Source organism: Phaseolus vulgaris, chromosome 1, assembly GCF_051622355.1.
Source record: "Phaseolus vulgaris cultivar YP4 chromosome 1, ASM5162235v1, whole genome shotgun sequence".
In the NCBI taxonomy this organism is placed as follows: domain Eukaryota; kingdom Viridiplantae; phylum Streptophyta; class Magnoliopsida; order Fabales; family Fabaceae; genus Phaseolus; species Phaseolus vulgaris.
In genome coordinates, this window is record NC_143498.1 from 29,730,126 (window position 1) to 29,754,773 (window position 24,648).

At 35.3% G+C, this 24,648-nt stretch overlaps 1 protein-coding gene across 2 annotated transcripts in view; it reads left to right on the top strand.

Annotated features, from left to right (window-relative positions):
- RIF10 (polyribonucleotide nucleotidyltransferase) overlaps window positions 1-24,648 on the top strand; it is a 61,715-nt gene that overhangs the window by 12,796 nt on the left and 24,271 nt on the right. Inside the window, exons 5-13 of one of the 2 annotated variants that reach the window (XM_068616265.1) lie at window positions 1,090-1,173; window positions 3,210-3,274; window positions 3,752-3,908; window positions 5,056-5,112; window positions 5,601-5,714; window positions 13,057-13,323; window positions 14,566-14,637; window positions 22,595-22,708; window positions 23,432-23,524. In XM_068616265.1, coding sequence (XP_068472366.1) covers window positions 1,090-1,173; window positions 3,210-3,274; window positions 3,752-3,908; window positions 5,056-5,112; window positions 5,601-5,714; window positions 13,057-13,323; window positions 14,566-14,637; window positions 22,595-22,708; window positions 23,432-23,524 — 1,023 coding nt within the window. The remainder of the gene's footprint in view (window positions 1-1,089; window positions 1,174-3,209; window positions 3,275-3,751; window positions 3,909-5,055; window positions 5,113-5,600; window positions 5,715-13,056; window positions 13,324-14,565; window positions 14,638-22,594; window positions 22,709-23,431; window positions 23,525-24,648) is intronic. The other variant, XM_068616266.1, reaches the window with a different exon arrangement.

Genomic DNA, 24,648 nt, shown 5'->3' on the forward strand with positions numbered 1-24,648 from the left:
CTTTAGGCAACCCTAAAAATCAAGGGACCGCAACTAAGGCGACAACAAATAATACGAGGAAGCTGAGCCCCTAGATCGGGGGCTCTAGTACCAACTTGAAAAGGGTTTGAGTATATGAGAGAATGGATCTTTATTGAATTGATTCAATTTGAAATAGTACATGGGGATGTATATAGCGATCTCTATTCCTAAAGTAATGATTACATAAGATCTCTAATATCTTACAACACCACACTTGTAATGATTACAGTATCTTGTAACTCAACAAAATATTTTCTCCTAACTCAACACTCTATTATCAATTAAGAATAATGATTTTAAAAAATATTTTCGGTGGTTGCTTTTCAAGAGTTGGAGTGCTGAATTAGGTAAAGAGGCCATGCTGCTGATGGAAAGAGTCCAAATAAATCCCTGTTTAGCATGTATTTCATGTGTTGAAGCTGGAAGTCCAAATAAACCCCTGTTAAGCATGCATTTCATGTGTTGAAGCTGGAAAACGTGATTGAATTTCTTATGGGCTTGAAATGATGATTCTGAAAAGCCACTTGAAGTTGTCAGTCATCGACCTCCCACCAAGTGGACCTATAGAATGAGGAAGCCCAGCAATACAATTGGGCCTGGGCTGTAGTCTAGAATCTATGAAACTAACAAATAGGAAAGTTGAAGGAAAGGGGGGCAGTTAATCAGTGTGTAATTGGTTGGGAGGCTCTAAAACACGTAGTAATCTTATACTCTTCCTTTCATGTTTTCTTTTTCAGTCTCTGTTCTTTCATCTCTGTTTGGGAATGTTTCCCTGGAGATTATCATCAATAGATTGGCTATGTTTACAGAAATCTTTTTATAGATTTAACCAGTTCTATGATTATGTACTAGGAGTTGGTGTGGTTGGGAAGTTTCTAAGCGTTTTTGACTGATTCAACTTCACTTAATATTGGCTTCTATGTTTTATTTACAATTTGGACGAACTGTCTTCTACAATATATTTTATAGAGAAGGTGATATCTTATTTATATAAATGTTTTGTTATCTGTAAAAGGTTTTCTTTTTAATTCTTGTCCTTAACTTTTCATCGCCATCTGTTGCTTGCAGGTTCTTATTTGTAGATTAATTGATAGGCCTCTACGTCCTACCATGCCAAAGGGATTCTATCATGATACTCAAATATTATCTTGGGTATAGTCCTTAGAATTTCACTTCTTAAAATTTTGTTGTTAGTGTCTACCTTTGCTTTATGTGCTCGTGGTCCAAATTTATTGTCTTGGGATAGAACTGCTGTTAAAAGAGTTCAACAATTATATTACAAAATTTTAGAAAGATATAACATCCATTGACCATTTATTAAATTTCAAGAAAAATATCAGATTGAGGAAGTTAATTTTTTCTTAATTGACTCAATTTATATATTTAAATAAATTATCAATAATTTTAAAACTTGTGAAAATTGAGATCCTACCTAGGAATGGAAAATAGGGAAAAGTATGCAATCCATGGGATTACAAAACTAGATAATGAAATTCTACTCCTCTGGATCCATAATTTTTTGAAAATGCATTAGTAGGTCACATGCTCCTCATGAGTCACAATCTCACATGTGCTAAAGTTACAATGCACGAAGCTAAAACACCAAAAGAAAATAGTCCAATCAGAGTAGTCAATTGTGTGCATTCACACCAGTGCACCGCACCCTAAGGGGGAAGGTTGCATCACATTAGACCTTGGGGTTGCAGTCGTTGCATGACAAAAATCACAAGAGATTCTTTTTTGGTGGTCTTTGCTGTGATTTATGTTTGACTTAAGGGACGGAGACTGAGAAATACTGGTGAAGAGTGGGTTCACCAAAAAAAATTTGAATCCTAACCCTATGCTCTAGATACCATATTAAAATATGAAAAGAAGAATAGGATAAATCCCTTGTGTATATTGAACACATAAGGTTATGTTTATATAAAAAAAGGAACATATGGGCTAAGTACATTACATAAATAGAAATATCTAATAATATTTATATTATCTCATAATATCTAATAATATATAATAATATCTAACATCTTACATAGAACACTCTCCCATGACCAATTCAGGGTTGTTATTAAAACCTCTTTTAAAGCAAAGGTTCAGCCTCTCTCTATTTGTGAATACCTAATATGCAAGACCCTCCTCGTTGTGATGCATTAGCAGTACTATTTTTATTTAAAAATTATTCGTCATGTACTAATAATCTACTTAGGTTAAAGTAATGGCCATCTCACTTGTATTTTCTCCCTGTAATGGTTTTTGAAGGCAGCCTGTCCATGCCACTTTATACTTTTGACTACTGAGTCACACTCTACATATTTCTAGCAAACTATTAAACCATGATTGTGATAGCCATCATTGTCCCGTTAATCTTTATCTTCTTCAATTCTTACAAAGTGGTTTAGGTTTAACTCAACTCTGTAAGGTCAGTAATGCCTCACTTATATTCTGTATTTTTACATTATCTTTGGTCAATGTAGGGAAATACTTTCTCACATCCAATACTATTGTTCATGGTATAATACGGTGACTGGTCCTTTTAATAGATTTGGGATAGGCTCTGACACTCCTAAGGCGTTGTCATTTCTTAGTGAAAGTCCAAAGAATGGAATTGAGTTAATCTCTACACATGTGTAGCAAATTTTGGAGTTCTCTATGTTCATCCCACAAGAATTGGACCATTGCACTGGATTTTTAGTTTTAACTCCGGCCATGACTACTACTGGACTGCAAAAACTTTGTAATCCTTGAGATCTTCTCGTTTCAAGCTTAATTATTTCTTCAACAATCAATTCCATACAATATCACATGTTTTAAAGTTGTTGTAGGTTTCATTTAAGCTTAAGCAATACCATTTTGTCATAGACACTCATCCATTTTGTTTATTCATTTTACAAAATTTATAGATAAATAGTTGTGGGAAAACATTAATTTTTATTATTATTTTCTTGTTGGCTTCAAAGTAGGTTTTAGGAAATACCATATGTTGAAAACCTCGTACCTGCATGTGAAACAGGACCGCTATCACCCTTTGCTTTGTTCTTTGTCTGTTAACAACTGAATGATGTTTATTTCATTACTCTGCTATTATGAAATGATGTATTTGTCATGCTTTTGTTCATTTTTATTTGGTGTATTGTAGTGACTGTACCTTGTGGAAATTTCACATGCTTTTTGTCTACTGTAAATTTTAGGTTTTGAGCTATGATGGACTGCACTCCCCTGATTCTTTGGCTGTCACTGCAGCTGGTATAGCAGTGTAAGTTCGTCATTCTGTTTGCTGGCAACTGAAGGACATTAGACCCCATGCAAAATGCTATTTATTTCCTATTTAAATTATTAAAATACTTCTTACTCTAATTTTTGTTTGCCAATACATAATACCGATGATAATTCAATGAAAGGGGAAATAAACAAAAGAAGAAAGGAGGATGAGATGATGGGATAATCCAATATAAGATGTAAAAATAAGGCACATATGTATTTTGACACAAACAAAGATAGACGTCAGTAGTCCTGAGATATCTTTGTCACATGCATTGTGCTATCTAAACATGCTCACTAGCACTCTTCATGGCTATTTATTGGAGATTTCACATCGATTAGAGTTATGGTCAAATTATATAGTATATTATATAGGTGAGGACAAACTTTGTTTTAGAAACAGTTTTTGGTAGGGTTGTGATATGTCTAAACTCACATTTAAGACTATTAAGCTTAATCGTTTAATTTCCAGTGCTCTTTCAGAAGTACCAATGTCAAAAGCAGTTGCTGGGGTTCGTGTTGGTCTTGTTGGTGATAAGTATATAGTAAATCCTACAACTAAGGAGATGGAACACTCTGAATTGGACCTCTTGCTGGCTGGCACAGATGGATCAATACTGATGATAGAGGTAAAACATTGTCCTTTCATGTGAACAACAGCATGATAGGAATACCAATATACTGATAGAGCATGTTAGATAATTATTTGTAACTTGCTTGCAATAGAAAATCATGCTTGTATAGCTATCCTAATATTTTGGAACTAGAAAATAGAAATATCTATGAAGGTCATAGACATTATCTTACTCTTCATGCAATACAACTATTTGTTCTGTATATGTTTTGCTTTAGCGTTTTTTCCCAGTTATTATGATAAACTCTGATCACTCAGACTCAAAGGATGAGCCTAGAGGCAAATGATATGATAAATAGCTTGCCATGATTTGATGCTAGAATACATATACAAGAAGGCCAGTATCCTCATTCCTGCACTTGAATAAATAACATGGAGAAAGCAGTGTGTTCAACCTACACTATTGTACCTTTTATTGATGGATATATATAGGTTATAAAAAGAGGCAAGTCACTTACCTTAAACCCTAACCCTAAAGCTGGGTACATACAAAAGAAATAATAATAAAATAACATTGCATTTCAACACCTGCTTTTGCAACCTGCTTGCTGAGATTAATAATTTACCTAGCCTGCAATTTGGTTGGGAGTGATTCAGAGTTCTAAAATTTGTCTCATTTTCACATTCTCTTTCTGTTTCAACTTGGCATATAAATAGATTATCACATATAAAGACCAACTGTGAACTGCAAAATGAAGAGACTTTCAGGAAGGCCAGCTGAGTTACCCTTTAGGATATTTATTTTGAAACAAATTTAATCGTGAAAACAGATGTTAGATGAAGTTTTATGTCATTAAGTTCAAATAATTGAAACTCATAATTAACATATTTGTAATCCTTATCCAAATCAAGTACTTGCAATCTCAACAATTATTTTTACTTGACCCGCAGCTGTCAGCCGAGAAGAGATTCAAAATTTTTCCTGCCCTTCTAATTTGTCAGTATTTTGAAAGCCAAGACCTTTCACCACTTTCAGCTGTCTTAGAGTCAAATTGCAGGAAATTGCATTGGTTGGTATAAAATAATAATGATAAAATCATATCATTGCAGAATCTAAAATATGTTGAATGTGAATCATGATTCTGGAAACTCTTATGGTTGTACTTTTATGCTGGCTCAACTGGTATATATATTCATTGCAGGGCTATAGCAATTTTATTCCAGAAGAAAAGTTACTCAGGGCTGTCGAAGTTGGTCAGGTTATTACCTTATAGTAGTACTATGTAGATAAGCTTATAAAACCCATTGTTTCTTAAATTATTATTTGTGCTGCATCATGCAAGACATTTATTTGTGGCCATTTGATATAGAGCACTGAAAGCAAAGAGTCTCCGCACAGGATTTTGATCTTTAAAATTGTTGTTGTTATCTACTTACAAATTTAACAATTTGAAAATATTTCAAAACAACCTTTTTGCTATCTACATCTATCTGTGTTGTTAAAAACTTCAATTCATTTTTCCATGACTATTATTGCTTGGAGCATATGAATATTTCACTAAAAAAGCTTATGTAGTGCAAGAGTAAGCTATGTGCCTCCATCCATAGCAGGATTTTAGTTATAGTGGAATTGTGATGTTTACAGTTTAGACATTTCCATCTTTGTGTGATCTGTTTTCTTTGATAGTTTATGAATAGGCCTGCTTAATGTTGATTGTATTATATTTTTCCTGTTGTTCACTATCAGGATGCAGTAAGAGCAATCTGTAATGAGGTAGATGCTTTGGTTAAGAAGTGTGGGAAGCCAAAGATGTTGGATGCCATCAAGTTACCTCCTCCTGAACTTTATGAACATGTTGAAGTATACTCCTTACTATCCTTTATCATTTTCTGCTATTAGTTTAGTCCAAAACTTTAGAATTACTCCTCATTTGTGAATGTCTATCTAAGGGCTTGTTATTCTCCCCTTAACAATTCCTACATTACTTGACAGCTCCTCTATAGTTTGTATATTACATGATTTTGTTGTTTGTTTGGACAATAGTGCTTCACAAGATTAATGCTATTGACTTAACGTGGGTGGGAACAGTGGCCAACAATAGGACAAATCACAAATATTAGCAAGTTAATCATAAAGGCTGAAGAAAAAGAATACTGAAATCAAACTGCAATATCTAAGCCAAATTTGGGGATTCTAAGAAGTAGAATGAGTGTGTTGAAAATATAGAGTTGAGTTTAGGTAGGAGTCCTATAAAGAAAGGAAGCTCTCAATATCAATGTTATGAAACTTGAGGATCGTAAGAGGATCAGAAATGGGATAAAAAATCATAACTTGAGGAGCATAACTCGACTCATAAATGTTACTAGTATATGAAAAATTATATTTATAAACATGTGCATCCATTAAAAATAATATAGATGATAAAGATAACCATACATAATAATAAATCTTTAAGTAGTAAGATTCAATATATAACAACTAAAAATAGTTTCGTAATTAATAAAGTGTTTATGCATAAAACAACTAATAAATTCATAAATATTTTATACAAACAAACTAACCAAGGAAATCCTTCATATTAAACATAGGATAATCATTGTCATCCTCCACATGATCTTCATTTTCATTAATGTTATTTCCTCCATGACCTTCATCATAGTTGAAAGGAAAAATTGAATATATTTTTGAATGTGTTTACAAATGTGATTGCAGTGTAAATTTATAGACTATTTACAACCTAATTAAGGAAATAAACAAGTAAAACAAGAAATAATAGGTAATTAAAGCTATACAAATCAAATCAAATCACCAAAAGATACTAAATCTATCCTAATAAAGAGAAAACAAAATCTGCACTAATTATGGAATAATTATCTCCTAATTATGCAACACTCCCCCTCCAGCTCCAGCTGGTGAATGTATATCTATCATTCCCAGCTTGCTTGCAAGTAAGATCTTTGAAATGTTTTATGGGAAGCCCCTTAGTGAACATATCTGCCAATTGGAGTATTGGAGTTTTGAAGGAATGTACTCGGTGACTATAAGATCATTATCCAACTTTTCCTTAATGAAATGTCGGTCTATCTCGACATGCTTAGTTCGGTCATGTTGAACTGGATTGTGTGCAATACTAATGACGGACTTATTCTCACACGCCAAACCCATAGGAGCTTTATATTTTATTTTGAGGTCATCGAGTATGATCTTCATCCATAATAGTTCACAAACCTTTTGAGCCATGGCTCTAAATTCTGCCTTTGCACTTGAGCTTGTGTTGGAGATCTCACATCGACCAGAGATTGAGATAATTCATTCTTTATAAGTGGCTGCAAACCTCACCTCATAAGCCGGTTTTATGAGGCTGAGTTAGGCTTAAAGTTCACTTCATAATACGGTATCAGAGTCATTTTCGAGTCTATCCTAGCTAGTGTTGGTTGGGCTTATCAGGCCACCCGTTATCGGACCGTTATCGGACCACCCATAATATGTTGTCCCTCGCACGAGCTATCAGTCTCAGTGTGACGTGGTGTGTTGGAGATCCCACATCGACTAGAGATTGGAGTAATTCATTCTTTATAAGTGTGTGCAAACCTCACCCCATAAGTCGATTTTATGAGGTTGAGTTAGGCTTAAAGTCCACTTCATAATAGCTTGCAACTACATTTTGTTTTTTGCTCCTCCATGTTGCCAAATTTCCACCCAAGAACATGCAATAACCTGTGGTGGATCTCCTATGAACAATTGATCCTGCATATCCAACATCAGTATATACTTTCATGGATAAGTTTTCCCCTTTTTTGAATAGCAATCATTTCTTTGGAAAGGCTTTTAAGTATTAAATAATTCTATTTACTACCTGCAAGTGTCTTTCTTTTGGATCATGCATGAATTGTCTAACCACACTAACTGCATAGGCTATGTCTGGCCTAGTGTATGATAGATAGATAAGTTTTCCCACAAGTGTTTGATATTGTGTCTTCTCCACCTTTGGGCTTTCCTCTTCATTCCCAAACCTATGATTTTGCTCTATTGGCACTTCAGTGGTCTTACACCCCAACTTACTAGTCTCTTTTAGGAGATCAAGGGTGTATTTTCTTTGAGAAACAAAGATGTCCTGTCTAGAGTAAGCCACATCCAAGGAAGTACTTCAGCTTCTCAAGACCTTCATTTGAAATTGAGTAGCCAATCTCTCCCTCAAAGTCTGTTTTTTAGTTTCATCATCATTTGCAATAATCATCCTGAGACCAAAAGTAGAGTGAGTTTACCATCCTGAGATTGCTTTATAAACAGAGTATGTTCACCTTGGCTTTGTCGGTACCCCAAAGATACCATAGCTTGAGTAAAATTTCCAAACCTAGTACGAGGTGATTGTTTAAGACCATACAAGGCCTTCTTAAGTCTGCACACCTTATTCCCTTCATTAGTGGCACCATAACCAGGTGGAATCTCCATGTATACTTCTTCCTCCAAGCTTCCATGCAAGAAGGCATTTTTAACATCAAATTGATGCATTTCCCAACCAAAGTGCGCTGCCAAGGAGAGAATAATCCTGACTATATTCATTTTTCTCACTGGAGCAAAAGTTTCCTCATAATCGATCCCATAGGTTTGGGTGAACCCTTTTGCAACCAACCTTGTCTTGTACCGGTCCAATGTGTCATCAGACTGATACTTAACTGTGTATATCCACCTACAACCGACTGCCTTCTTATCTTTTTGTCTTTCTACAATCTCCCAAGTCTCATTCCTTTCTAATGCATCCACTTCTTCATTCGTGGCTCGAATTCAATTCTCATCTTTTAAGGCTTCTTTTACTAATGTAGGGATTTTGATAGACTCAATAGTTGAAAGAAAACTTCAGTGTTGCATAGAAATCTAGACACAAATTGGGATATAGTATATTTGGCACAAGATCTTTTTTCTTTTCTCAAGGAAATAGGTAAATCGTTGAAGTTAGGTTCAAAAGCAGTATTTAAGGTGTCCTCAAGAGTCTCTTGGTTTTGAGTTCTTTCCTCCGGTTCGGACAATTGAAGTTGTTGTTCGACCAAGACGGGTTCTTGTTGCCTTCGCTGATATTTTTTCTCAAAATATTTGTCCTTATTATTCTTCTTTGGTAATGATGTTGATGTAGGGTCTTTGTCATCCTCCCTAAGAATGAAATCCTACAACAAAAGAAAAGGTGACAACTCAAGAACCTTGACTTCTTGAATACTCTCCCTAAAGTTGAGAACTAGGAAAGAAAGACTCTGTTTTATGAAAGGTGACATCCTTGGAAACATAGACTTTACGACTTTGTAGATTTGTACCACTTTTTGTTGGGGGCATAAGCAATGAAAACACATTTGATGGCGTGAGGATCTAACTTACCCCAATAAGGACTATGAACATGGTCAAAAGCAGGACAACCAAAGATACGAATATGAAGACTAGTCAAAATGGGAATAGAAGTCTAGAATTTGGTCATAAGCTGATAGGAGTAACACCCTCTAGAACCCGAGAGGGTAATCTATTAATCAAATAAGTGGCAGACAAGACTGCTTCCTCCAGTAAGATCTAGGAATAGACGTTCGGAGGAGAGATGACAATTTTTTCTTTCTGCAACCCCATTACCCAAGTTAATTCATGAAAACTCCATTTTCCTTAAGGAACTTGGAAAGGTTTTGGTTCAGATATTCTTTTCCATTATCAGAACTCAATCTCTTAATTGGGCTTCCATATTGTGTTTGAACCATTTTGTAAAAATTGACAAATAAGTGAAAAACTTCGGACTTATTTGGCATGTGGAATATCTAGGTAACACAGTACAATTTTTAATTAATGAAACAAACCATTTTACACTCGAGGTATTAGGAATAGGTGAAGGTCCCCATACATCTGAATGAATAAGATCAAAAGGTTTAGAAATTTTATTACCATTGGAAAGAAAAGTTGTCCGATGGTGTTTAGCAAACTGGAAAACATCACAATGAAAAGACTCAACATACACTGCTGTAAATAAAACAGGAAATAAATACTAAATGGAGGATGACCAAGACATCTGTGTTGAAGCCATATCTGAGAAGATAACCAAGATTCAGGGTCTTGCTGAAGATTAGAAGCGTGTGCTTGTAGTCCAACACACTTTTTGTATTTTTCTTGATGTAAAAATGTAACCCGCCTGCTCTTTGGCAATTTCAATAGTCTTCCCTATGGCAAGATCCTGAAAAACACAATGGAAATGAAAAAAATACAATTGCACAATTTAAATCTTGGGTAAACTTTTGAATTGACAAGAGGTTATTAGATAGTTTGGGAACATGAAACACATTTTTTAAAGGAAAGGAAGGTTGAAGGTGGATGTTACCACGATCAGTAATGAGGGTAATGGAACCATTAACAACCGTAATATGTTGGTTACCAAATAAAACAATGTAGGATGAAAAATAAAAGGAATGAGGTATCATATGATTAGTAGTACCAGGGTCTATATTCCAAATATTTTCAGTACTAGAAGCATTAAAGGATAAGAAACTAGAACTCTTACCACTCATAGTTGAGTAACAATAGCTAGATGTCTTACTAAGGGAGTCTTGAGAGCCAAAACCAACTGAGCTTTGCAAATGGGCAAATTTTGGTCGTGTTCACACAAAAAAGGTTAGCCGGAAAAAAATTTCTGACATCGGTTTCCCATGGATTCCGATGGTGGTAGGCAGCGGCGGTCAATGGTGGTGGCAATGATGGTCAATGGTGCAAGGTGGTGATCAATGGAGAAAAGAGAGAAAAAAACAGTTGCAGCAATTAAGGCTGCCCGTAAAAAGTAATTGTAGCAATGAAGGATGCCCAAAAAAAGAAAATAATTGCAGAAAGAGTCTCCCAGATCGAGAGCTCTAATACCAAGTTGAAAGAAGAAAATTGAATATATTTCTGAATGTGTTTACCAATGTGATTATAGTCTAAATTTATAGACTATATACAACCTAATTAAGGAAAAAAAAAAGTTATTTAAAGCAAGAAATATTAGGCAATTAAAGCTATACAAATCAAATCAAATCACCAAAAGATACTAAATCTATCCTAATAAATAGAAAACAGAATCTGCACTAATTATGGACTAATTATCTCCTAATTATGCAACAATCATTATCAGCAATTGGAGGAACCTCCAAATCATCCATCGGTGCAGCAACATCTTCTCTACAACATCTTCATCTTCTCTAACTTTAACTAAGATGCTTCATCATCTAATCTTGATTTTGCTTCATTGTGCTCCATAATCCATTTATCATTAGAAGCAAGATCATCAATGTTATAGTCTTTTGTTTTCCTAACATCCTTCTTCTTCAATCTTGAATTAGCCTTCACAATCACCAGATCATTCATGGTCTTTTGCGTTAAACAGTTTCTTTTCTTGGTGTGGACCTAAATAATTATAAAATTAATTAACACATCATATTATCCTAAAATTTAAATTCTTACCCTTTCAAAATCACTCCCATTACGCTCACAACCAAATGAACTACAAGTCAAACTCAATACTCTAATCGCTAATCTTTGTAATTCTAGATGTTCATCATCATATGATTCCCACAATTGTCATGGAGTTTTGGTTGAGTGCACTTTGAGCTATTGGACTACCAAAAAATCTAGACTTGCTCTTGAAACTCTCAATATGAGCATAATCTTTGTTATCTCATCAATGTCTCCCACCAACCTATCCAAACAATCATACATTTCATGTTTCACCTCATAATCAACTTTAAACTCCACTTCTTTTTCGAGTTGCATCACCTAAACCACATAGATGCATTTTTTTACCTTCAAAATCTAAATAAAAGTAAGTAGCGACAAACACCATAGGAAAAGGAACAAAGAGAAACAAAGTGATGAGTAAAACAAAAAGAAGCAAGAACAATAATAGAAGAAGCAAGGATGGTGAGCTTTGACGACTGCAATGGCGACGAGCGATGGTTGTGACTCTTTACATGTACCGTGTGCCTTGTGGGGTTGTGAATTTTCATTTGCGATGCGACCCTAGTAGAGAAAAAGGTACGCATATAGCACCACATACTCTTTGCAAATTGGGCCTTATCTTGTTTTTTTAAGCAATAGTTAGGCTTCAAACCCTACCAATAGAAGATGAGAAGGACCGACATGGCCCAACGATCCCCCGATTAAGTGAGCAGCATCGTGTACTTGCTATGATCTGTGCTGTTTGCATTGCTTTCCGCGTCAACTGATTCCTCCTCATACCCGTTAAATCGTGCAATTTTGTGATTTTAGTCACTAATTTAATAACATTGCTCAATATTATTAGAATAATATTAATTTGGAGTTAAATTATGCAAAAAACACTAAGATCTATGTTATTTATGCTAATACCAATCATGTGTATTGCTAATGTAATGAGGTCATCAAAGGCATTAGGTGTCCTTAAGAGGCTAATGGCTTTTAATGCCTTGGGGACAGGGAAACAAAAGGCACAACCCCAATTGAAGAAAAGTGCTAATAATAATAAATTCTTTTAACCCTTATTGCATCTCTTTTTCTACTGTTACAACTCTGCATTCTGTTGTCTTCTTCTGGGATGTTTTTAAAATGTGTTGGGCTAGTGCCAATACGCACTGGGCAGTGGGCCCAAAGAAGACTTCCTTGAATCAGGGTTATCAATTGGGGGCAGTAGAGGTACTATAGTGCTGTCAAGTAGTGGCAGGTGGCTGCAACAGGTGCTCAAATTCATTGCGTTTGTGGGATGTGGCCACTGTGCTTAATCACAGCCACTATAATGGAAACAAATGTGGCTGTTTTGGCCACTTTGATAAACAGGGGTTAAAAACACTAATTTTTCCTTGATTTGAATTTATTTTCTTGGGATAGTCTCAAGATAAAGCTATGTTGTTGTGGTTGTCTACTCTGCCTTGAAATACCTTGGGCCTCGCATTTGACCTCATTCCAAAGACAATTCTTCCACTTGTGTAAGTTGTGTCATACTGAAATTTTGCCATTGAAACTCAAGCTGAGATTCTGGGAAGAGTTTGAAAGGACTCAGTACCATTTATATACTTCTTTGGACTTAGGCCAGATTTATCACTTCTTGCATGTTCATGTATGAGAGGACTATACTTTTACTTTATTAATATTTGTTAGACAAGATAATTGAAGACTTCATTAAATAGTTTTGTTGAATAGTGTTTGGATAGATACTGAAGTGAGAGGGAATCTGCAGGAAATTGCTGGTGATGAAATAGTAAAAGTTCTTCAGATTAGAAACAAAATACCCAGAAGAAAAGCGCTTTCATCATTAGAAGAAAAGGTTCTGAATATACTCACAGAAAAAGGGTTTGTCTCAAATGACTCAAAACTGAGGAGTAATTCCGAGACCATTGCGGAGATTCTTGAGGATGAGGATGAAGACGAGGAAATAATTGTTGATGGTGAAGTTGACGAAGGTGATGTTCATATAAAGTTGACTTCACACAAACCAGCACTGTTAGTAAGTACCATGCACATTTCTAAATTTATTCCCTATTTTTTTGAAATGTATTAAGTGATGCATATATGGTTAACTTAGGCTTAGTGCTCTCAGTTCTTAGTTATTTTTTATGGCCATTTCTAAGGTATACATGCAAACAGACTGGATTGCTCAAATAAGTTGATTTTTCTTGTTCTCTTCTTTGGTTCTGTAGTTTCTTTGTAGCCTTAGGAGGCTTAATCGTACTTCTCTCTTTTTTTTCTTAATGATTTCTTTTGCTAAAACTGTATTAGCAAATGTTTTTGTTATTTCTCCTCTGCTTGTGTGCAGGAAGGTCCTCATGTTATCTGTTGATTAAAGGATTACTAAAATTTCTGAAAGGAAGATTGCCAATACGAGGTTCTTTAGGGATTCAGAATATGTTACTGCTGACATGATTTATGAAAGAAATTAGGAGGCTACAGCTACTACTAAAAAGTTGTCCTGAAACATAATTCTTCCCAATTTTTCTGTTAAGGAATTTAATAAAATTGTTCATGATTTCTCCCTAAAATTCTTAATGTGTTGTAAGAGAACTTTGTGCAGCAGAAAAGTGTAGTTGAATGTGTGGATCTGTGTACGAAATATTGAAGGACTTTTACACTTAATTTTTAAAAACCAAACATGGCTTGCATTGTGATGAAAGCTTCTCTTCCCTAGACTGAATACATCAGGATGTGCTTTCCCCAGCTTCAGCAATCCTAGATTGAAATGTGTCTAACAATCTACTAATTTCAGTCAGAGTTGACAAACACCTAGCTAAGTGTTCATGCTTCTTCTACTAGTGTATAGGTTTCCCCTCTCTTGTTCTCTGCTTGTGATTGTTTTAGGTTAAATACCATTCTTTGCTACATTCTTTACCCCTTTGGTTTTGTTTTCCTTAAATTTCTCTGTTTATGATGATACCCTACTCCGTCATATTATTTTTTCTGTTCTATCTCTTATATGTCTTTATTTATACCTCCCCCCAAGAACTGAGACAAAAAAAGGATATTACTCATGTTATATTTTCTTTGTTTTGTGTATGCAGTATCCTAGTCTAGGTCAATCTTTCTGGCAATTGACATTGTTCTTTATAATTTCTTTTGTGTATTTGAATTGTTTAATGTTTATACTTTGTTCCTTGATTCATGTAGAGATCATGCCTTGCCCTCTTGTATATCTGTTTTTCTGAACCCATTTGGTCTTACTATTTAACATTATCTATTTCATTTCCCTCTACAGTATTCTGAGGTAGATGTCAAGTTGGTATTTAAGGAAGTTACATCCAGATTTTTGAGGAAGCGCATAGTAGAGGTATGAATACTTCTAATGAAATAATTAAGATTACTATCCATCAAAATATTATGTGTGCTTTTTGTTGTCTATGGGAGAGTTCTGTCAAATAGTCTCTAAGTGTCTGTTTTCTTCATAATGGAAAAGCTCTTTCATTAGTGTTGAAAGTTTTAGTTATGAGCCTAAGGGAGTAATCTAATAATCGTGGCAAACACATCTGTTAGTCTTTGTGGAAGCACAAATGGAACATGTATTCCTTCAAAAGAGTCTTAACAGGGTTGCTGTTCTCAACTATTGAAATTTAAACGTGTGATGTTATTCCATTCCATGCTATCAAAATGCATTTATAGTTTCAACGGGCAATTAGGTAGGAAATGGATAACTATTTATCATGAATTTATTATAGCAAACACCAATCTGTTGGATATAAAATTAGTTGTAGGCGTGCATGTTAAACAGCTTAAACAATTGGTGACATGGTATTAGACTGAAATGTTATGTTTCATGTAAAACAATGGAAAGAAATAGATGAAATATATTTCTGAGATATCTTACAAATATGATTATAGTCTCTATTTATAGACTATTTTACAACTTAATTAAGGAAAGAAATAATAGGTAATGAAAGCCAGAAATAATGGGTGTTTAAAGCTGTACAAATCAAATAAAATCAAATCACTAACAAATCTGTCCTAATAAATATAAAATGGAATCTGCACTTAATTATAACATAATTCTCTTGATTATGCAACACTCCCCCTCAAGTTGGTGAATGCATATCTATCATTCTCAACTTGCAAGTAAGATCTTCGAATTGTTTTGTGGGAAGTCCCTTAGTAAACATATCTGTCAATTGGAGTCTTGAAGGGATGTACTCAGTGGCTATAAGACCATCATCCAACTTCTCTTTAATAAAGTGACGGTCTATCTCTGTGTGCAATACTGATAGTGGACTTATTATCACAAGCCAATCCCATAGGAGCTTCATATTTTATTTTTAGGTCATCAAGTATGATCTTCATCCATAAGAGTTCACACACCCCTTGAGCCATGACTCTAAATTCTGCCTCTGCACTTGATCTTGCAACTACATTTTGCTTCTTGCTCCTCCATGTCACCAGATTTCCACCCAAGAACATGCAATAGCCTGTGGTGGATCTCCTATCAACAATCAATCCTGCATAGTCAACATCAGTATATACTTTCATGGATAAGTTTTTCCCCTTTTTGAATAGCAATCCTTTTCATGGAGAGGCTTTTAAGTATTGATTGATTTTGTCTACTGCCTGCAAGTGTCTTTCTCTTGGATCATGCATAAATTGGCTAACCACACTAACTGCATAGGCTATGTCTGGCCTAATGTGTGATAGATAAATGAGTTTTCCCACAAGTCTTTGATATTGTGTCTTCTTCACTTTTGGGTTTTCCTCATCATTCCCAATCCTATGATTTTGCTCTATTGGCACTCCAGTGGGCTTATAACCCAACTTACCAGTCTCTTTGAGAAGATCAAGGATGTATTTCCTTTATGAAATAAATATGCTCTGTCTCGAGTAAGCAACCTCTATCCCAAGGAAGTACTTCAACTTCCTAAGATCCTTCATTTCAAATTGAGCAGCTAGTCTCTCCCTCAAATTTTGTTTTTTAATCTCATCATCACCTGTAATAATCATATCATCTACATAGACCAAAAGTAGAGTGAGTTTACCATTCTGAGAATGTTTTTTAAACAGAGTATGGTCACCTTGGCTTTGTCGGTACCCCAAAGATACCATAGCTTGAGTAAAATTTCCAAACCTAGTACGAGGTGATTGTTTAAGACCATACAAGGCCTTCTTAAGTCTGCACACCTTATTCCCTTCATTAGTGGCACCATAACCAGGTGGAATCTCCATGTATATTTCTTCCTCCTAGCTTCCATGCAAGAAGGCATTTTTAACATCAAATTGATGCATTGCCCAACCAAAGTGTGTTGCCAGGGAGAGAATAATCTTGACTGTATTCATTTTTGCCACTGGAACAAAAGTCTCCTCATAATCGATCCCATAGGTTTGAGTGTACCCTTTTGCAACCAACCTTTCTTTATACCGATCCAGTGTGCCATTAGACTTATACTTAACTGTGTATATTCACCTACAACCCACTGCTTTCTTATCTTTTGGTCTCTCTACAATCTCCCAAGTCTCATTCCTTTCTAACGTGCTCATTTCTTCATTCATGGCTCGAATCCAGTTCTCATCTTTTAAGGCTTCTTGTACCGATGTAGGGATACTGATAGAATCAATAGCTGAAAGAAAACTCTTGTGGTGCATAGGAAGTATTTTTGTAGACACAAATTAGGATATAAGATATTTGGCACAAGATCTTTTTTCTTTTTTCAAGGCAATAGGTAAATCATTTAGGTTAGGTTCAAAAGCAGTATTTAAGGTGTCCTCAAGAGTCTCACAGGTATGAGTTCTTACCTCCGGTTCAGACAATTGAAGTTGTTGTTCGACCAGGACGGGTTCTTGTTGCCTTCACTGATATTGTTTTCCAAAATATTTGTCTTCATTATTCTTCTCAGGTAATGATGTTGGTGCAGGGTCTTTGTCATCCTCCCTAAGAATGAAATCCTGCAACAAAGGAAAAGGTGGCAACTCAAGATTCTCAATTTCTTGAATACTCCCCCCCTGAAGCTGAGAACTAGGAAAGAAAGACTCTATTTCATGAAAGGTAACATCCTTGGAAAAGTAGACTTTACGACTTTGAGGGTGACAACATTTGTACCCCTTTTTGTTGGGGGCATAACCAATGAAGGCACATTTGATGGCGTGAGGATCTAACTTACCCCGATAAGGACTATGAACATGGAGAAAAGCAGGACAACCGAAGACACGATTCTGAAGACTAGTCAACCTGGGAATAAAATGATAGAATGTGGTCATAAGCTGAATAGGAGTAACACCCTCTAGAACCCGAGAGGGTAATCTATTAATCAAATAAGTGGCAGTCATGACTGCTTCCCCCCAATAAGATCTAGGAACTGATGTTTGGAAAAGTAAAGCTCGAGTAACCTCAAGGAGATGGCGATTTTTCCTTTCAGCAACCCCATTTTGTTGAGGAGTGTCCACACATGTTAATTCATGAACAACTCCATTTTCCTGAAGGAACTTGGAAAGGTTTTGGTTCACATATTCTCTTCCATTATCAGAACGCAATCTCTTAATTGGACTTTCAAATTGTGTTTGAATCATTCTGTAAAACTTTACAAACAGGTGAAAAACTTTAGACTTATCTTTCATGAGAAATATTAGGTAACCTGAGTACAATCATCAATAAATGAAACAAACCATATTACGAAGTGGACTTTAAGCCTAACTCAACCCCATAAAACCGGCTCAATGAAGTGAGGTTTGCACCCACTTATATACAATGAAATGTTCTCATCTCTAGTCGATGTGGGATCTCCAACACACCCCCTCACGCCGAGACTGTCAACTCGTGCGTGAGACTATATATTATGGGTGGTCCGATAGCGGCCCGATAGCGGGTGGCACGATAGGCCCAACACAAACACTCGCTAGGATAAGCTCGAAAATGGCTCTGATACCATATTACGAAGTGGACTTTAAGCCTAACTCAACCCCATAAAACTGGCTCATGAGGTTGAGGTTTGCACCCACTTATATACAATGAAAGGCTCTCTAGTCGATGTGGGATCTCCAACACACCCCCTTCACGCCGAGACTGCCAACTCGTGCGTGAGACTACATATTATGGGTGGTTCGATAGCGACCCGATAGCGGGTGGCCTGATAAGCCCAACAAATACTTGCTAGGATATGCTCGAAATGACTCTGATACCAAGTGGAAAGAAATAGATGAAATATATTTCTGAGATATCTTACAAATGTGATTACAGTATTTATTTATAGATTGTTTTACAACCTAATTAAGGAAAGAAATAATAGGTAATGAAAGCCAAAAATAATGGGTGTTTAAAGCTGTACAAATCAAATAAAATCAAATCACTAACAAATCTGTCCTAATAAATATAAAATGGAATCTGCACTTAATTATAACATAATTCTCCTGATTATGCAACAAAAACTATTCCATGTCATGGGGCTAGCTTATTAAGCTTTTAGTTTGAGTTGGTCCTAATAAACAAAAGGCATCATCAAGTGATTATATTTTTAAACATTGTTAAAAATATGATTTGATTGCATTAAGTAGGGAAATATGGTTTGAATTGATTACATCAAATATAGAAATATTATATGATTTTATCACAACAAATAGGGAAATATCTTTGTTCCTTATTACTGATTCTTTTCATTGTAACAGTACTCACGTGCGTATAGGACACACAATTACAATTTTTTTTTCTTTTTCTATATGGTTTCCTTGTGGTGCTATCCTCTATGACTTGCTTTGTCAATATTTCATTGTTTAGTTCCCTAAACAAAAAGAAAAAAAGAATGCAACTCTAATTAGTGACCTCTTCTAGCATGTCTAAGATTTTGTGCCACTTCGATTCATAGATGTTGTTCATTGACTTTGTCTCTCTAACTTTTGCCCCTCTTGGGTAAACAAAACACCCATTGCATTATGTTTTTCTACCCAGCCACACCCTCCAATCATTTTTGTTCCCAAGCAGCGCAGCCTTGCTCTCTAGTAATTTTACTGTGAGCCCTCAAGCAATTTTACTGTCAGATTTCGCACTATCTAAGCCATTTGCTCTTCAAAACTATTGTACTCTTCAAATATTTTTTCTCTTCGGCAACCACCATGCTCATTTACCATATTACCATCAAATTCTCTAAGCAGTTTTTCTCTTTGGAAGTCATTGTGCCCTCCAAGCATTTTTTTTTCTCTCCAGCCATTGCGTCCTTCAACCTCAAATGCTACCTCGCAATCAGAGCTTCCCTTCTCTGGTTACCACTATGCTGCCTCTCGGCCACCCGCCAACATGTTCTGTTGGCACACCTGCACCAAATTGATGCGTGAAGCTTTGCCATTATTGACTTTGTTAGGTCCAGCAACCAATTGACTGACAAGTTCACCAAGTTCCTCAAGGGCTTTTGTGTGATAAGATTTTGTAACAAGCTTGACTCACATGATGCGTATGATCTAGTTTGGGGAGTGTTAAGGTATGATTTGATTGCATTAAATAGGGAAATGTGATATGATTTGATTACATCAAATAGGAAAATATCTTAACAAATATTCCTATCATTAGTAAAAGGTCTTATAAATAAGAGTATCCATGAGTGTACAAGATGCAATTACAAGTAAACCCTTTCAACATATACACTCACTCTGACTTGCCCTTGAGGATGTTGTTGAGCGCTCGGTTATCCCTGTAATTAAAATTGTCAAATTTCAATTGCTTCATATATGGAAATGTACGGCAGTTCGTAATTCATAATCCTAACAATATCTGCCTCATGGTAGTTATAGCACTCTAAATTCTTAATATTAATGTCATAATAACTGCCATAGTCACTGTCTCATGACAGTTATTGCATTCTATGTGCAGCCCATAGTAAACTTTGCAAATGGATGGTATGTCTGTACTTTGTATCCTCTCCTTGTATTTCATTTTCAGCTTTGTGTGGGCCTTGGTATCTTCCTTTGACATACTGTCTGATATGGAATTAATATTTACACCAGAGATGTTCAAATAACTTTTTTGTTTTTCATTTCCTGTTTCTACCATTAAAAGATAATGCAGTGGCATCACTTTTTGCAATATTTTTGGATGCTAAAATAGCAGATAAACATATCTGTAGTACCTGTATGGGGATGCGATAATGCAACACTTTTATTTTTATGGATGCTGTTTGCATGCTTTGAAAAACATGATAAACAGGTTTAAGTGTTAGTTGTAACAGTTTAAAACTGTTTTACCTGCATCTTATGCAGAATTAGGTATTATAAATACCCACTCTTTTCTGTTCTTTGTAATATTCTGAAATATTGAATAATACAGTTTTCTCTTTCTTTCTCTCTACAACCTTTTATTAAGAGATCAATTATCTGATCCATGTTATTTATTAAAGAAAATTACATCCGGAATAGGAAGAGGTGTACAAGGAAAAGGCTATATCTAGGTAATTAATAAGCAAAACAACTTTTTAGGACAGACTACTTAACCTATCGAAACAAGTTATATAATCAAGATAAATTAATTTAACACCCCCCCTCAAATTGGAACATACAAATTGTCTATGCCAAGTTTGGAACATATAAATTGAATCTAAGGTCCTCTTACGGATTTTGTTCGCACATTTGCAAGTTGATCATTGTTTGGCTTCTCTTGAATAAAATGATAATTAACTGTCTTTGGTCCTCGTATGGAATACAAAGTAGAGGAAATGTAGAGAGCTGCTTGATTATCACAATACATCTTCATTTGATGCATGTCACAATTTTAATTCTTGAAGAAATTATTTCACCCACACAAGCCTTTTTGAGGTTCCTTAGGATGTAGTGATAACATTCCAATGATCAATACAATGATTTTGTGTAAACTAACTAACCACACCAACTGCAAATGATGGATTAGGTCTAGTAACGGTGAGATAAATAAGCTTCCCAACAAGTGTTCTATATCTCTCTAGGTCAGAGAGAGGTTAACTTTGATTTGCCATTAATTTTTTATTTAGATCCATAGGGCTATCTACTTGTCTACAATCAGTTATGTATGTTTCTTCCAAGATATCTAAAACATATTTGCTTTGAGAAACTACAATGCCTTCCTTTGATTGAGTCACTTCAATGCCTACCAAGTATTTGAGATATCCAAGGTCTTTTTGGTATGAAAGTTTTTGCATAGGTGTTCCTTTAACTTTGAGATTCTAGTAGGCATCATTCCTTATAATGACTGTTATCAACATACACAATTAAGTAAACATGTTTTACATATGACAATTGTTTTTGAATGATGACTCATTATGTTTTAGTCCAATCCTTTGAACAATGTGACTGAATTTTCCAAACCAAACACAAGGAGATTGCTTGAGACCATAGAAAGACTTCTGTAACTTAAAAACCAAGCGAGACTCCCTTGATGTAAGAAGACATTTCTCCAAGTAAATCTCCTCTTCTTGATCATCATGAAGGAAAACATTTTTTTACATCTAATTGGTGGTGGAGAGGCCATGATGTATAACTACCATGGCAAAGAACAAACAGACAATAGTCAATTTGACTATGGAAGAAAAAGTATCACCATAATCAAGGCCTTAGATTTGAATATATCCTTTGGCTAACAATCTAGCTTTGAGGCGATTAACTTCACCATTTGGCCCAACTTTAATGGTGTAAACCCAACAACAAACAATAATCAACAACCTTCTGCCCAAGTGGAAGAGGAACTAAGTCTCATGTAGCATATCCGAAGAAGACACGTTTGATAGCTCGTGTTGACAGTGTGTCCAAACTTGGAGACACATGTACCAAACACACACAAATTGAGGAGAATGGAAAATAGAGGTTCATCTGGAAAGACAATAGAATATGAAACTTTATGCTCCAAAGAAGTAGAGAGCATTCATTAATAAGATAACTCGAAGTAAGAACGACATCACCGTAATGATGGACAACTTATTGACACTAAGTGTCTATTTTTTTCTATGCTATACCATTTTCCTGAAGTGTATGAGGACAAGTGGACTGCTGTTGAATGCAATGTGAATTTAAAAGAGTGAAAAAACTAAAAGAAAAATATTCTTTGTCATTATCACTCCATAAGATCTTGACCACTTTGCCAAATTGATTTTTAATTTCATTAAGGAAATACAAAAAGATATTCAAATTGGGTAGATAGTCGGTTTAGTACAACAAGTATTGACATATTTTGTTTTTGGTATAGTAAGAAAGTAAAAGTATTGACATATTTTGTTTTTTGGTACAATAAGAAAAAAAAATTACAGTTTTAGTACAAAAACTTTAACTTCATTCATGCTTATTGATTTATATTCTATATGCTATAGGGGGGAAAGAGGAGCGATGGGCGGACACCAAATGGAATACGTCCAATCTACTCTAGATGTGGTCTACTACCTAGAGCACATGGAAGTGCTCTTTTTACAAGAGGCGAAACACAGGTCTGAGCCAACTTTATTTGTTTACAAGTTTATGCTTTGGATGATGTATGTTGGTGTCTATAAATGCTTGTCCAGTCTTGTTATCTCTTTTAGTTTGTTATCTCTTTTATTAGAAGGGATATATAATGAACAAATACAAAGGAGGAACAAAACTAATAATATTGACTCTTTGGACCTTTATCACAAGGGATTGGAACAATATATGGAAGGATGGGATTCTATATTTTCTCAGCCTTAATGATGAAGGAATAGCATGTTATCTGTTGAGCCTTGTGTATTGCGTAGAACACCATATTTAGTAATAATTTATAATCTATCTTTTATTTCTATGTATAAACTACTACTCTTAATTGATGCCCAACAAAACATAACCACCTTGGGAAGAGTTATTTTCTCCAAATGCTCTTCAAGAATGCCAGACACTTCAATTTTGACTTTCTTGTGTTAAGAAGCTTCTACATGGAAAAACATGTGTTTTTCATTCTGACTTTACCTAAAATCATAAGAGTATGTTTGTTTCTTCATCATCAATTTTTGGGTCTGGTCACTAGTCTTCATGTTGCCCCATTTTTGCAATTGTGTAGTAGAACCTCTCATGATTACTAAAAAAATCTATAATTTTCTACTCTTGTACTTTATTATTAGTTTCACTTTCAGTACTAGTAAGTGATACTGATATCTGCATCTTAACCTGACTGATTACTTGGCTTATCTGGTTGGCAGTCACTAGCAGTTGTTACACTTGGGGATAAACAAATGGCACAAAGAATTGATGGACTTGATGGTCATGATGAATTAAAGAGGTTCTATTTACAGGTCTCTTAAAATTCTGCAACTTTTATGTTCTTTTATATTTTTGTGGATGTTACCTATTCTGAGAAATTTGAGCATATTTGAAAAATCAACTAGATTGACTGGCTTGACCTGTGAAAAACTCAACTAGTTTGGATTAACCCAATTAACACAAGAATCCAAATCAAGTTTGTTAGATATTATTAGATATAATTAGATATTATTTGATATTATGAGATATTATAGATATTGTTAGATATCTCATATTTATGTAATGGGCTTAGCCCATATGTTTCTTTTTCCTATATAAACATAACCCTATGTGTTCAATATACACAAGGGATTTACCCTATTCTTTCTTTTCCTTTAATATGGTATCTAGAGCATAAGGTTAGAGTTTAGGGTTTAGGGTTCAATTTTTATTGGTGAATCCACTATTCACTGGAATTTTCCAGCCACCACCCCCACTGTCTCGCCGGACCTTCGTCGGACCTTCACCGGACCTTCGCCGGACCTTCGTCGGACCTTCACCGGACCTCCGCCGGACCTTCACCGGAACTTCGCCGGACCTTCGCCGGAGACGCCGTCGGAATCTCGTCGGAATCGCTGTCGGAGCCTTCATCTTTGTTGCTCCCGCCAATTAACCGGTGACTGGATTTGTCCTTATCTTTTATGGCTTCTTCCGCTTCCGCTGCCACTATGGCTTCTTCTTCAATCATTATGCCGGATTCATCTATTTATACTAATTACGTCAATGTTCATCTTTCCATTGACAAATTGGATGAAACCAATTATGACACTTGGGCATCAGATATTAAATTATGGCTTAAGAGTCAAGGTTATGTTAATCATCTTACTCATCCTACTCTTGCTGAAAATGAGGTTGTTCGTTGGTCGAAAATTGATGCTCAATTATGCATTGTTATCAAATCGACCATTCACTCATCTTTAAAACAAATTTTTCGTACCTATGAAACATGTTCAGAAGTTTGGGAACAAGCAAAATTATTATACACCAATGATACTCAACGTCTTTATGGTGTGTGTCAAAATCTTCTCACAATTGTTGCTCCCAAACGTCTTGATGGTACAATGGCAGAATATCTAGGTAAACTTCATGCTCTTCTTCATGATTTTAATGAGTTATT